The 16561-nt window shown below is 31.9% G+C and overlaps 1 protein-coding gene across 1 annotated transcript; it reads right to left on the bottom strand.

Moving 5' to 3' along the window:
- Positions 1–4580: 4580 nt before the first annotated feature.
- LOC123656455 lies at positions 4581–10468 on the bottom strand. Its single transcript, XM_045592136.1, has 4 exons — positions 10217–10468; positions 8812–8900; positions 7544–7718; positions 4581–4797 (listed from the first exon to the last, which is right to left on the bottom strand). The coding sequence occupies exons 1-4, from the start codon at positions 10466–10468 to the stop codon at positions 4768–4770; spliced, it is 546 nt and encodes a 181-aa protein (XP_045448092.1). The 3' UTR covers positions 4581–4767.
- Between the last annotated feature and the right edge of the window lie 6093 nt (positions 10469–16561).

The raw sequence follows: 16561 nt of genomic DNA, 5'->3' as shown, positions 1-16561 counted from the left end.
AGCCCTCTATATATTAGCCTAATAAGCACAGCTTATGAGAGCTTCGCGAAATTCTCAATTGACAATAGGATAGTGAAAATAATAATTACTGCAAACAGATGTAAGACACTTGAAGGCAATGAGGCGTCAAATGCGGTAGATATAAAATCATTATATTAATTTCTCATTTAAAGAAAATTTAATTGAGATTTTAGACAGTGTAATGGTGTTCCACAGGGATCAATGTTGGAACCTATTTATTTTCAAACTTTTAATAGTAATGATATAGTTGTACTTTTAATAGTAATGATACGAAAATTAACTGTACTATTTTGATACATGTTAAAATGTTGATTTGTGTAATTTGTAAAAGAGAGTGTTTGTGACAAATCAATATAATATTAAATTTTATGAACTAAGTGATAGAACAGATGGATTATAATGTTGTTGACGATTTAAAGAGGGGTTTATTTTTATATACGTCGTGTACGCATATCAAGAACGCCTTAGAATAATATATAAACTCTTAACTTATTCTTCCTAAACTATCCGCACCATCAAAACAATATCTTCCATTTTAAACAAGTTTTAACATTATATAAAAAACATTGATTAACTATTTTTTTAATTATATAAAATTAAAAAAATATATATATAAATAATTGAAATTTAGATTTTATTTTAATGGTGCGTTTTTCTTCATTTTTCTTCTCTGTAGCTCATTGCCTTTCTGTGTTTCACTACCTTACTATTATAATTAACATCGCTATAGAAAGATTTGTATTTGATGCTGGTGAACGTGATCTCCACGCTCTATATAGCGCCTCTTGTTAAACTTACGTTTGAAGTCGAGGTGCGATCTCACTGGGAGACACCCTTCAAACGTCAATTCTGAGCACTAAGAGTCCCAATTTACACGTCGTCACGGGTGTCAGTACCCGAGACACTTAAAAAAAAGATGGTGGTGAACTTCTTAGAAGAACAAAAAGCGCATAAATCCATTATTATTTACTTTACTTACTTTTACCTTACCTTTTACCTATATCTCTCTTTTAAATACTGAAATTAAAGAATAACTTCAACATTGTTTTTTTTTTAATTGATATGTTAAAAATTTAATAAATGTATAATATCGTAGTTTAACGGTGCACTGGCATCAAACATAAGTCAAATTAATATTCCTATACGTGTTGTGCTTGCTCTTGAATGGAATAGACATAAGTCTGCAATTATCTGTCCGTCTCGCGTGATGTATATCGTGCTATGTCAATTATATGAAACGAATGCGTTTGTATTTCACCTGTGTGTGTTTGTGTGTGTGCACTGTTCCATGACAACTGTTCCTTTGAGCGCAACTTGATGCAGTTTCAATTGATTTGTGACAATTTTTTTGCTGCTTTATGTATATATATTATATAATTGCTTTAACATAATGGTAAGTTGTAACTGCTTTATTTGATTTTATAACGTAATAATAGCTTAGAAACTTTAGCTTCCTAACAAAGTAACAATTTTCAGCTTTAATGATCATCCGTGAAGATATTTGCTTCCAATATTTATATGTTATATATTCCTTAATAAATAACTAAAAATGTGTAGTACACCGCCGTTATTCGAAATTACTTCATTAAAAAAGTTGAGTTTATGAAAGTTAATTGAATAGCTAAAAATCTTAGTGAATCAACTTTTAAGAAATAAGTTTAAAAGAATTGAAAAGTACTTACTTTTTGAAAGACTTGTATTCCCCCTTGTATACCTTAAAATTTAACAAGCAAATCTTTCAATTGTTAATAATTGATATTTAAAATGAAATTATGTTCATTCAAACATTTTTTGATTTTTGTTACAAATACCTAATTAAGCATTTAAAAATATAAGGTTTGATAAATAAATTATGTAAAGATTTAATAAATTTGATAATTTATAAAATCTTTAAGTATTTAGTGATAGTCGGGTTGTATTAGGCTAGTGTTGTACGCTAGTTAGAACGGCACGTAGGGTTGAAGCGAGATACAAGACTGGGGTAAGGATGATATCGAGGTACTGCAATTATGTTACCCCTATATGTGATGATGGTTACCCCTATATTTGATGAGGGTTGCCACTCGGAGATTTGATGATGGTTTCATATTTACCAATGTTATTATTTCCGTTTGAATATACATATATAAATGTTCATTAGAACTTTGAAAATAATGCTTTAATATATATTTTTATTGATTGTTTGAAATTTTTATTTCAGTATGTTTTGTAATTTCAAGTTTTAGCTTTTTTGTTAAAAAAAATAGATTTTATTGTTTTTCGATGATTTTAACAATTAATAATTTTAGTAGTTAGTTTAAAAGAGTTAGTTTTTATTATTGTCTTAGTAAATATTATTTTTAAAGTAACTATAACTTGCAAACTAACGCTTTGACCATCAATATTTAAACTTTATTTTAGTTTCTTGCTTGTAGAGTAAATAACAGCACATACAATATGCCGGACTGTGGCCGACTATTTCTGACATCTTTTTTTGATGTTATAATATTAAATATTATTATTACAAATACTAATTTTCTATAAATGCGTGATAATATTTTTAAAATTGTATACTTACGGCACATGCAAATAAAAATCAATTATTTTATCGCATGAAATTTTCTAATAATTAATTCTAAAAATATTGATTTCAGTTTCTATTTTACATTTTGTTATTGTTACAAAGAAATGTTTTTATTTTACTACATTTAAAAAAAAAGTTTATTTTGTAGTATTTTATTACATTAGTTTTAAAAAATGTAGCTTATTTGAATTTTTGGTGATGCTATATCTCTCTGTAATTATTTGTTATTTTCATTTTTACTTGTTACTATTTTAATTTTAAATATTTGTATCGAATATAATTTTAATATCCGTAAGTATATTTTTAACAATAAACAATAATTGGCTTGTCAAATAATTTAAAATAAAATTGTTTAATATCTTAACCATTACCATTGAATAAAAAAAGGTTGTCTATGCGTAGTATGTATTCACAGAAACCTAAGTAACCTAATTTTAAGTATATAAAAATCATTTACTTTATATTAAAGTAACTTTAGATAAATATCGCCTTTTATAAGCACGTCCAAGTTATAGGGCAGCGAATGAATCATTACTTTGCCAATTTATTTTTAAGTGTATGTTACCAAATTTTTATTGGCAATATTTTTCTATTGTAAGTATTTTTAAGTATAGCTTAATTAATTATTCGGGGCGGTGAGAAAGGCAGTTTTTTCTTCGTTTTTATTTTGAAATATTTTGTTAGGAATTTTAAACACACCCTTAACGGAATTAAAATTTTAAAAAATACAAATATTTGTTACCTATATTTTTTGTCTATTGTCTACTTTTTTTTTGCCAAAGAATTGTATAATGAGGTGTGTAATTATGAATTATATTATTTCTATTTTATTTATTTCTTCTTTTAATTTAAATAACTTCCCACTTTTATGTAATTATTTAAAATACTCCATTGCAGAATCTCAAATTGCAAAAAGATAACTGAAATAAAGAAAACTTAATTTCAGAAGCAAAAAAAGTTTTAATGTTCTATCGGACAAAATAAAAGTTTATTTCACAGCAATACGCGTCTCTGGCCTTTATATATAACCAATATTTACAAGTTTTTATTTCTTTTCTTTGATTTAATAATTTAGTCTAAATTAGCCTCTGTCTTTCTACCGATCGTAATCCTAAGCAACTATCGAACAGTATGCAACTATAGTTTGAAACAAAACGCTTTACATGTTACATAATAAGGTATATAGATATACGATCACAGTTCCCTATTGTCTGACACTAAGTTTTCACTGCGAATAAGACTTAATTCATAATTATTCCTACAAAAAGTTTTACATATCCCGCCTTTTTTGTCTCTAAAAAAGACCTAAAAATACAAATTTTGATTGAATATGAATTTTGAAGTGTCAGAAAGATGGTTTTTACGAGTGTAATCTTGTTCGTAGTGCCATTTGTCCAACATTGAGATAAAATTTGTATAGAATAAGATACTTTTGATAGACCAACTTACTGCTCGTGGTTTTAAAATTGTATTGACAATAGAGTATTTTAAAAATAGAAGTGTAAAATCGTTTTTTTTTTTTTTTTTAAAACAAAGAAATACATAAGTAATTAGTTCTTATTTGCAGTGAATCACTTAAGCTTTCCAACGTGAATGTGCTGATGCTAATTTATAAATAACTCTTGTCGTCATATCCATGACAGACTGAAAGAATGTGATTCAATACAAAAAAAAAATTATCAAAATTTTTAATTTAGTCATTGGTGATACAAAAATTAAAGAATCTCATTCCAAATACAAACTGTAATATTTTGATTTTTTTCCTTGTTGTCAACCAGTACAATATTTTTTTTTTAATTATGATATCGTAAGAGCCTAAGAATGAAATTATTTATAAAAAATATTGTACTGGTGTTAAATTATTTTTATATGAAATTGTGATGAACGATACAATAGTATTACCTGTTGTTGTGGTGTTGGAAATCATTCCCATTAAAATACATTTTACACAAATGCTTCATTTTATTTTTAACATTCCTCAAATAACGATAGTTATATAATTTTAAATGTCTTAACAAAATATCTTAATACAATAATAATATTATTGATGATAATAGCTGTATGGGTGTCTATTGTCGATAATTTTGAGACTACTTCCTTCCTCTATATTCTTCCTTGCGGAAAAAGCAAAGAAATGACACCAAACAGTCTAATTTATACAACTACAATCAAAGAAATCCAGTTCAAGATGTGTTGCTGTCTATTTCTGAATCCTGGAACATTAAAAAAATTATATAATTAAATATTAATTTTATAAAAGAAGTTAATATGTTTGAAGTGATTAATTTCTGAAACTAGTAAAGCATAGATCAAGTAAAAATAATAGATAACGCACGTAGAACAAAAAAGTGAAGCCACTTTTTTAAATATGTGTGAGTGAGTGAAGTGTTGACACTTTTTAAAAAAAGTCCCTGAAAATGTTATTAAATGGGATTAAACACAATTAATTTAATATAGGTAAAATGGGTATGCGAAAATAAAAATCTGTTAATAGTTTTAAATATATTTACTCCTTTTTTTGCTTCAAATTGTTAAATAAATCTATTGCAGCCATGTTTTGATTTAATGAATTATATAAATCCGTGTCAATGAAAATTGCGTTTTTAAGTAATTGATGATTCCTCTGAAGGGCAAGTTCCTGTTTTAAAGACGTCTAACACTTTGCTGTAATGATTTAATTTTTTTACATTTTTTTAAAATAAAGTTCCTGATTTTTTAACTTTTCTCTTAGTTTATGTTTTCTAGGTGTATCAAAGATTGAATCTTGGTTAACGACTAATTTTAGACTCATCCGGTAGGTCCTAGAACAAAAAATTCAACATTAAAATACCTAGTAGTAAGTAGTAATATATACGTGATGGTACTCTGCGAAGTCCACGTTTGTACCGTACATGTCAGCTTTATCAAAAAGGTTTGAACAAACCACACTAGATGAGGATGGCTGTCGTTGTAGTTCATTTCAGCTCAGTCACACAGCAGCTACCTATTCTATCTATCTCCTATTAAAATATTCGTTGGAAAACTAAAATCATGATATTTAGTAGTAAAATATGAGTAGTTAATTCACAAATTTAAACAGACACAAACGAGTTAAAAAATCATGTTGACTTCAATTTAGGTAAAACATAAAATCACACGATAAAAAAAAAACACAATAATGATGTCCACTTTCTACTTCATTATTTTTCTATGATTGCCTACAATTTACTTACCCGCATTTTGGGCTAATGGAAATAAGAATTACTGGTAACACTCCCTTGGTACGTCATTTCGGGGCATAGAAATTATAAGTTCCGAATAACCTCAATATTATTTTGGAATAACAAAAAATATAAAGTTTTGTATGTACTTACGTGTGAAACGATATTTCTTCAGACTTTTTGTTCACTTTGATATTGTTTTTGCACCATTTAATTACATAAGAACGGCATTTTGAAGGCAAAGTTACTGTACGAGGCCCCATGAGATACTAACGAAAATGAGCGTAGTTTGATGCATATGTGTGCGTGAGCGCGTGCGTTTACTTGAAGGAGCCGAGTTTTGTGGCTTCAGTAACAACAAAGGCCGCGCATTATCTACTTTTTTTACTTCATCTATGTAGTAAAGTAATTTCGATAATTATTTTACTAGTAAGTAGTTGTAACTGTAACATATCAGTCAGCCAGTCAGTCATTCAGCTCAGCCTACTGCAGTCCACTGCTGGACATAGGTAACATATAATGTTACTAATTTATTTTGGTTCATAATTGCCCATTTCTTTTGCCTACGCCTAATAAATCGCACCCTGGACCTGGCCGTGGCTGGAGACGAAGGAAAAGAAGGAGCCACTCGCCACAAGTGCTTTTATACTCATGAGCTAAACTCTACTCACCTAATCCCCACCAATGGCCCCATTCGCAAAACCACACGTCACAAGGACCGCGTTAATAAACGACAAGCAAAAGAAAGTAACAATTACGCACCAAAATAAATTAGTAACATTATACATGTTACAATATCTACTCACATTACTCTTACAGAAAAAAAATTTCCTTAATATTGACTGTTTTCATAACTGCATTTTTTTACTTAATACGTTTATTGGGTACTATGGCGGTACACAAGTGTCCGTACACTTGTATACGTTACTACTACTCCAGGTTGGTAAGCGGTTACCTGATACAATTTTGCTTTAAAACAGTTTTAAAAAAATTTATAACCTATTCGTTTTGAAATAAGCGCACTCAATTTATTGTTCCAAATATTAAGATAGTAGAGTTAGGGCACAGCAGGATAAATTCTACTCAATATGAAGCAACCCGTCTGGGGTGTACCTCGACCTTACAGAATATCACAGCTAAATGTCACTACTCTCAAGAAATGTTGTGTTCCTGTGAAGAACAAGCTAGAAACCTCCTGGGGATCGGGGATAAGATTGGCTTGCAATCCTGGTGTTGCTAGCGTTCATAAATTACGATATCCGCTAACCAGAAGGTGGACCGTGCGCTTTATTTTTTAATATAACTCGGTCGGCAAACAAGCGTACGGCTCACCTGATAGTAAGCGATTACCGTAGCTTATAGACGCCTGCAACACCAAAAGCATCGCAGGTGCGTTGCCGACCCCATCTCCAAATCCCCCCAGGAACTCTGGTCACTTTACTCACCGACAGGAATAGAACACTGCTTGTAAACAGTGTTATTTACCTGCGCCCTACCTTTGTAATAAAAAAAAAGCTTACTGAATATATCTTTTTAAATCTTAACATAGAAGAACAAAAACAATTATAAATCTTAATAAATAGATTTTCGACGATTCCTAGTAGTGTAAGAATCTCAGAGATCCGAAGAGCACAAAAAGCACCTAGACTACGTCAAATAACTGTATGACCGAATCAAACAATTGACATGAGCGGGAATCGAACCCGCAACAACACAAATTACTATAACCATTGCGACCAGTTGTCAAATGTAGGTATACCTTCAAATCACTGTTCCTCAAGGCTTCCTCCAGTGCTATCAGACCAGGGTCGTCTGGCGAAAAGACCCGGCATTCCTCCTCGAAGAACCTCTCCATCTTCAGCTGCAGCTCCTCGTTGTAACGCTGTCGTTCCAGGTGAGTGTCCTCCGTGCTTTCTGATGTCATGTCTTGAAAACTGAGATACAATAAATAATGAGATGAATTAGGTATAAGTAGTGAAGTACTTACTACAGCATTTTTAACTTTTTTTATGGATTTATGTCATAGCGTACCTAATACTTATAGTTTTCACAAAATAGCTTCAAAATCAAGTAAACTTCCTCAATACACTTAAAATATACCTATATAATATGTGTGTGTTCTACACACACTATGTACCATAACTTTTTGTTTAATACTAAGCTTTACAAATGATGCAAGATTTGTACTTGTGTTTTTTTTAATATGTAATTTTACACATTGCACTCAAAAATAACGACCGATTTAAAAAAAATAAAACTATTTTATCGCAGTGTCATAAGCTACATTTTAATGAGGGAAAACATGAGCCAAAATTATGTAATACACACGCGCAAAGCTGCGAACTGAAAGCTATATCATCTCTGACGCTGATACTTATATATAAAAATGAATGATTGTCTGTATATCCTTTATAGAATCGTAAACTTTGCATTTGATCATGTCATGATCTTCAGCAAAGTGTTGTGCGTGAGCCCACAAAGGTTTCTGAGTTGGTACGACCAAAAATAATAATAATAAAAAAGCGTAGTAACGCGCGCAGGGTACAGATAGTTTTTAATAATGTTTATCATTTACAAAATTCTTTATTATGAAGTGTTATTTATTTATTTTTTATTTATTTATTACTTCTTGCATACATATAATCAAACACTTTTACGTAGTAAAAAAAAGAAGAAAAAAAAAACAACAGAACAGCAATAAAATTAAACAAAAATTAGTTACAATGACAGCATGCAAAGGCGGTCTTATTGCTTTAAGCAATCTCTTCCAGACAACCCCAGGTAAAAGGAGATTATTAGTAACAAAGTGCGGTGTGTTAATACAAAATAACTATATTTCTTATAAATATTTAAATTTACAGTGTATTCCTTTGAGTTAATTATGTTGTTTAGCTTAACTTTTACAAGTGTAATTCGTAATATTATGAAAGAATCCAACGCGTTCCAACTGTGACAGAATGGAATGCACATTTATTATAACAACCTCATATCGGGTAATATTAAGAAATGCCAAGATAACAAATATACCTGTTCAACGAGTCCAAGTATCCAGGAGAAAATGTCTCCAGAGCAGTCCTCATGTGCACCCACGGATCACTAAAGCTTCTGCTTTTGTACTGAAAAAAACAGACATAAGTACAAACTTATAAAAAAACTGAAAATAAAAATTTGTTTTGTTTATTTTTCGTAAAAGGTTTTCCTTATATAACTTAAACAGTTGTATATTTTATTGACGGCGCCGCGGTCACTTAGAAGCGCGTATAAAAATGTTTCATCATCATCATAATCACTTCGGCGTATCGCAGTCCACTGCTGTCCAGCATAGGCCTCCACAAGTTCACGCCAAAAATGGTGCGAACTCATGTGTGTTACCCATAGTCACCACGCTGGGCAGGCGGGTTGGTGACCGCAGGGCTGGCTTTGTCGCACCGAAGACGCTACTGCCCGTCTTCGGTCTGTGTATTTCAAAACAGTTGAATGGTTATCCCGCCATCGGTCGGCTTTTTAAGTTCCAAGGTGGTAGTGGAACTTTGTTATCCCTTAGTCGCCTCTTACGACACCCACCTGAAGGGAGGTGTTGCTATATTCTTTGCTGCCGTAACCACACAGCCTAATGTTACAGCCATTAAATGTTAAGAATTACCTAATGTGTGGATAACACAAAAATAACTAATACGAGTTTTACTTATTTATAATAAGAATAAAAAGTATGTCTATTCGATTTTTTTGAAACTATCACAGATAGTGATAATGTTGGGATTATCTTACCTATATCAAAATAATTGCAATGAGATTTAGTACATTATTACAAGCATAGTAAAAAAAATACGTAGTAGTCTTGTAGTCACTAGACAATAATTCCTATATTATAAAAAAATATCCTTTTCCGTTTCTTAATAATCATAATCATAACCTTCAACATACAAAGCTTTTTATTTTATATTCTGAATGATATTTACAATAATTTCTTAAACATTATGCTTGAATGACTTAAAAGTGTAATATTTATCCAACTAAACAATTACTTCGCGATAAGGTAAAAAAATTACATTTTTGAACAACATACAATAAGCAGTTATAGTGACAATAAATTGATTCTTATCAATTTTAAGAGAATTCTACTCTTTAGCATTAGGTATGTAGCGTGCAGAAAAGGGAGGATCCTCCGACCAGACGGGAGTTGTGTCTGGCGGGCTACTGCGCCCCAACGGTTGTTGTCGGGATCTTGTATATATACTTATTCACTTTGAAAACTCTGATAGCGCGATGTAGCATACGTCAGTTTTCTCTAATTACGTAGTTTGTAGTCGTTCGTATTTCGCGTGATAGATGTCGCCACAGGTACATTATAAATTTAGACCAGTACAGCAAACAGTCACATTCCTAACAGAAAAAACACTTAAGGCTTAGTATTACAAGCTCAAACACTCACCCTTCTGTATCTACTATAATCTATCTCAGAATCAGTCATAGCTCTAGACAGAGCCAGGCTAGACTCCGAGCTGGCCGTCTTAGCGTCATCCTCATCTACACTGACTGAAGGTAAGCTCTCGCTGTCCACGGTCTCCTCAGCTTCACTCCAAATATACGGAGAAACTTCAATATCTTCCGGAATCTCTAATTCGTTGACCATTTGAGAACGAGTCTTTGGTACGGTTTCAAGAACCGATCGAAACATATCCATGGGTATTGAAAACTATATTTCCTTATTCAGTATTCAATGGTAGTTTAGACAGTAGATGTATTTATCATGAAATCAAATGGCTTTTTTATGTGAATCGAAATTGCTATGTTTGTAGTCAAGGAGCCAAGTTCTATAGGAAAAGTTTTTTAAATCAATACAAAAAAATATATATTATGTATGGGCTGGAGACAGTGCGCAATTAATCCCAATGCGACTATTGTGGTCATATACTCTGTCTGATTCCAAGAACACCAGCGGTTATCTTTACTTGTTTATTTTAAAGAATTACGAAGACGTTTCTACTTTTCAAACGCTTGTTATAAAGTAATTAATTAAAATAAATTTAAATTGTTGCACAATTGTATTTTTTTTTTATACTATGTCGGCAAACAAACGTATGGCTCACCTGATGGCCACCAGAAGCATTGCAAGCGCGTTGCCGACCCTACCTCCAATTCCCCCAGGAGCTCTGGTCACTTTACTCACCAACAGGAATACAACACTACTTAACAAGTAAACGGTATTATTTAGCTGTTATCTTCTGTAAGATCGAGGTACCCCATTCAGGCAGCTCCAAATTTGAGCAGGAAATTTTCTGCTGTGCTCTACCTCAGTTAAATGTTTTATGTTTTATATCTGATTTTTTATTTATTTATTAGCAGACGTGTCCTTAAGTGGAGACCACGTCTTGGCAAACGCAGTATGGGACGTCCTCTGGCCCGCTGGACCGACGATCTACATATAGATTGAGTTGCGGAAAATCGACTGTAATAGGCTGAACTGATTCGATTTTCTTTTTTTATTAATCAAAGTGTTTACACTAAGAAGAAAGATAACTTATATGAAAGTTAAAACCAAACAGTTTATAAAATATAACCACAAAAGATAGGATCACTATAAGGATCTTGATAGCACACTACTTTTTAGCGATATTTGATGAAATTGTTGAATGATTAAATACTTACCTACATACTAATACAAAATACGTATATATTCCAATGGCGTTTCATATCAGAAACACTATATTTTTTGCATAAAAAGTAAGAAAATTCAGGTATTTTAATATTTACAAAATATCAAAAGCAGAGATCATTCAAGAGAGCAAAAATTAAAACTTTCAATTCAAAATTAGAATCATTTAGCTCACAAATCAAACATTTTCATATATAACATCGAACTAAATTTTATACCACATGACCATACGTAAATATTAAATTATCTCATCTATTAACAACCAGCAAAATATTGTTAGTAGGCGTTCTTTATTGAAATCATTGCGACGTGTTGTAACCGCTTTTGACCAAATAAGCTGAATGGAAACTAGATTCATTCAGTTTTCAATTTCATCGAATTTATTATCCTCAAAATACCGGTTTTCTTTGCACACTATCATTGAAATAATATTGCCAAGAGCCTACTTACAGCCGTTTCTAATATCTTTTGGTATTTTTAGTAACGTACGCTTACATAATCATTTAGTTTTCGAAAGAACTATGCTAATAATAAAATGGGGCTGCTCTTAAGATTGGTATAACTTGGAGATTCTGAATGTAAATGATTCAGAGAACAATCGGCAGACCACTTCACAGTTAACTCTCGTTACTAAATTCCCAGCCCTAGAATTAATATTAAATTGTTTGAATCTGTATTATCTCAGATATGTCTTGAGATAGTTGTCGTATAAGTACTTAGTAAATTAATAATCGTAATAAGTAGTAATTTAATTGATGGACGTAGCAACCGAAGTGAGTATGTATGTCCTCTCAAGTATTTCAAACATGTACATACATAAGTGCTCGAAACTAAATGGCTCGTTATTCATGAACATAACGAATCATTTTCTGAATATTGAAAACGGGCTTCAAAAATCCACAGATTAATTTGCTACTGAAGTTAAAATCGATAGGTTTTTGGTATGTTTTTAGAAGCAGTAGGTATGTAAATTGACGGCTTCATCTGTATGAATTACACAATTTTGGCTCTTAACTTTTTTTAACCGACTTCCAAAAAAGGAGGAGGTTCTCAATTCGACTGTATTTTTTTTTTATGTGTTACATCCTAACTTTTGACCGTGTGGACCGATTTCGACAAATATTATTTTAATCGAAAGGTGGTGTGTGCCAATTGGTCCCATTTAAATTTATTTGAGATCTAACAACTACTTTTCGAGTTATATCTAATAATGCGTTTTTACTTGACGCTTTTTTCGTCGACCAACGTTGTATTATACCGCATAACTTTCTACTGGATGTACCGATTTTGACAATTCTTTTTTTGTTGGAAAGAGGATATCTTTATTTAGAGGCCATGATAAGGAAACCAGGATCTGATGATGGGATCCCAGAGAAATCGAGGGAAACTCTCGAAAATCCGCAATAACTTTTTACTGGGTGTACCGATATTGATAATTCTTTTTTTGTTGGAAAGAAGATATCCCTAGTTTAATACCATGATAAGGAAACCAGGATCTGATGATGGGATCCCAGAGAAATCGAGGGAAACTCTTGAAAATCCGCAATAACTTTTTACTGGGTGTACCGATTTTGATAATTTTTAATTTAATCGAAAGTTGATGTTTGTCATGTGGTCACATATAAATTTTATTGAGATCTGATAACTACTTTTTGAGTAATCTTTGATAACGCGTAGTTACTTGACTATTTTTTCGTCGATCTACGTTGTATTACTCGTTGATATAAATGAAGTCGGTTTTTTTTTCGTTTGCGAGCAAACACAATTATTTTTTATTTGTAGTTAAATCACTTAAAGTACATTTTTTCCATGTGCCTATCGTACATCAGTACCGGTACAAATTATTACCTACCTACATAGGCATAAAAATTCAATGGTATAATTGTTAAAATCTTAAATATCACGAATGTTCATAAGTTGGATAAATAAATTGAATTTCATGTGTTATATTTTTAGTTTATAATAATAAATGAATAATTTACATCAGCAAGCAATGACGAAATAAATATAAACAATTTTAAATAACGCCTCAACGAATTAAACCTTTCGATATAAATGTTGTTTTGCTTAAAAATATTTTTTGTGTTTATCACTTATTAACACACAATTATTCTTCACTGAGAATAACTTTACATTAAAATTTACCTACAACAACATTCACTCGTAAACACTGGGTTAAAAGACCTTTTTTAAATTATAAAAATCAACGTTAAGAAAATTTGACTTTTAGAAACGACTTTTTATTTTATTTTTGCACTTTTAACGTAACTTTTTTCTTTCTTTTCGAATGAACAGACGAGGCAAAGGTCACGTACTCTATGTCGGTCTCTGCTAAGTAGAGCCGTCAAGGCACTGCGACTGCTTGGTCGATAGGTTACGTGAGACCAAACACGCAAATCTGCAGGTGAAATGTACGATGACTGCGAAAACACGGTCAAAGTTAGCATATCGTAAATTTTTAACCGACTTCAAAAAGAAGATTTCAATTGAAATGAAGGACGATAATGTGATGATGTGATGATATTTTTTTTATGTTTAACTTCATAACTTTTTACTGGGTTTACTGATTTCAATGATTCTTGTTTGGATCGAAGGTGGTGCTCGTCTTTTGTTCTTATTTAAATTTTATCGATAGGTATATGAAATACTTGTCGAGGTAAAATGCAATCGGTTTTTGTTCGTTTACAAAAAAAAATTTTATGTTAACCATTGCATCAAAGCTCATTCAGGACATTATTTTTCTGGACGTACGTTTTATACATATTTTGCTATTTTTATGTTTCGTTTGACGCTATAATCTGTACGAAGGAGGATTAATGTTTTACTGCAGAAAAAAACAAATGACATGACACTTGATAGTCAAGTATTCACGGAGTAGCGAAGGCATTAGCTTGAAGGTAAAAAATAATTAAAGGGACAAATGAGAGAGAAAACCATATGAATCCTAGCTACAGTTGGAACGTTATACCCTTTTAATTATTATGTATTTCGTGTCAACTTTACTGTTTCATGCCTTAAGTAGTCAAGTTTAGCACTATTACAATAAATAGAATGTAATTTAGAATTTGTGTTTTTTGCGGCTTACCAAACCTAAACAGCATCAAAGAAAAATGTGAAAAAGTTTTCAAACATTAGAAATTTTAACGAGTCTTATGTTGCTTTGAAAGCTGAAGCGGAATTCTTGATATTCTTTCAAATTTGTTCAGTTACGGGATATTAGTTGTGTTTTTCTTTCAAACGTGATTTAATTTAATTGTGTTTTCTTTGAAATATCTTGGCGTAGATTTTGTATTCAATCTTGTATCAAAAAATTAAATAAGTATATTATATTACCTCTGCAAAAAAGTCTGTAAAAATTGGTGCAACAAAATATTCCTAAATTATCGATTTGTTTGCTTATTCGACTTTTGTGGGGCTCTACCGCGTGCCTTATAATGATTGTTTTCCGATAAATACTTAAATAAAATCTATCATATCTTAGTCATTGCAAAAAAAAAACGAAACCTCCGTACTTTGGCCGCCATGAATACAGACTCAAAAAAGGCGATCTTCAAATATCTTGAAAGTAGGCAAAAATATGATATTTCAAAACATATCTGCCTACGTATGAAAATAACGTAAAATCTTCTCACATAACAAGTACAACAGGGGCAAGACACATTACAGGCTTTTTTCTATTAAATTTTTCGTTGGAACACAAACATTATATAGCAAAAAATCAATTGAAACTGGAAAATAAAACAAAAAGTTTCCTCTTAAAGAGTATAAAAGCAAGAACAATACAAAAACAAAAATCAAACAAAAATACGTTAGTTAAAAAAATAAAACATAATTATTTATATCAATTGCGACACAGTACCTTAATTACATTGTAACTATGAAGCGTTATTACAAACATTCTCCTATTCGGCGAAGTTACGTACAATGTTTTACTGAACAAATATTTACTAAGTACTTGGGACTTTCAATTACTCATGTTAGACCTCTGCACATCTTTCCGGGATTACCCGTTTAGAAATATGGTTGGCGATTTCGTATTTTGGAAGCCCCCGAAAAAATATTTTTATTGTTTATTGGTTACTTTATAAGTATCCTTAAAAAAAAATATTTTACTTAAATAAAAAGTTCAGTCTCTCTTCCCGTGGGTGTCGTAAATCGTAATAGGTGACTACCACCTTAGAACTGTTAAGATAGCAGGATAACCATCCAGCTGCGTGTTTTGAAATACACAGGCCTGCCCGTGCAGCAGCGTGCAACATTTTTTGTCAGCGTCTTCGGTGCGACAAAGCCAGCCCTGCGGTCACCAACCCGCCTGCCTAGCGTGTTGACTATGGGCAAAACACTTGAATTCACGCCATTTTTGGCGCGAACTTGTGGAGGCCTACGCCCAGCAGTGGACTGCGTTAGGCTAAACTGAAAAAGTTCTTTCAGACTTCTCTGATTTGAGTAATTTCGTGAATCTTAGCGTTTTCTCTGCCGTATCTAATTTGTGGGGTATCTCGGGTACCTCGGGCAAAATTTCTTGTTAAAATAAGTTGAGTAACGATCGCTATCAAATCAAATGTCTATGATAACAACCGGAACCGACAGATTAAAGTAGGTACTCTCCGAGGTACAGTGGGGGAATCCTCAAAGATAAATACCCGTACCCATTTTGACCGGGAATTGGACCCACAACTTTTGGTTTTTAGGCGCCGACACGATACATGACCATTAAACAAGAGCGGTCGTCTACGTAATTATTATCAGTTATAATATAAATGTTTACAAGGACAAACAACGCTCGCGATAAAAAACCGGCCAAGTGCGAGTCGGACCCGCGCACTGAGGGTTCGGTACAAAAATTATTAAAAATAATTTTATTATATGATGTAACTAAACATTTATACTTTTCGTAATTTTTCCTTTATCTGTGTTATAAGACGTTGCTTCGTACTAAATTTCAAGATTCTGAGTTCGCGGGAAATATACAGCATAAACGGCTGTATCTTTTAATCATGTTGGCTTAGAAGTTTGATTTTTTTCACAGCTCCAAGGGACAATAGATAGTATTTGTTATGAATTTCAGCTTGAGACCTCCACGCTTTCATGGGAAAAAGGGTCTTGAAAGACAGGCGGACA

Source organism: Melitaea cinxia, chromosome 9 (assembly GCF_905220565.1).
Source record: "Melitaea cinxia chromosome 9, ilMelCinx1.1, whole genome shotgun sequence".
Classification (NCBI taxonomy): Eukaryota; Metazoa; Arthropoda; class Insecta; order Lepidoptera; family Nymphalidae; genus Melitaea; species Melitaea cinxia.
Note: the sequence above shows the minus strand (reverse complement) of the source record. Positions and strands in the feature narration are given on the sequence as shown.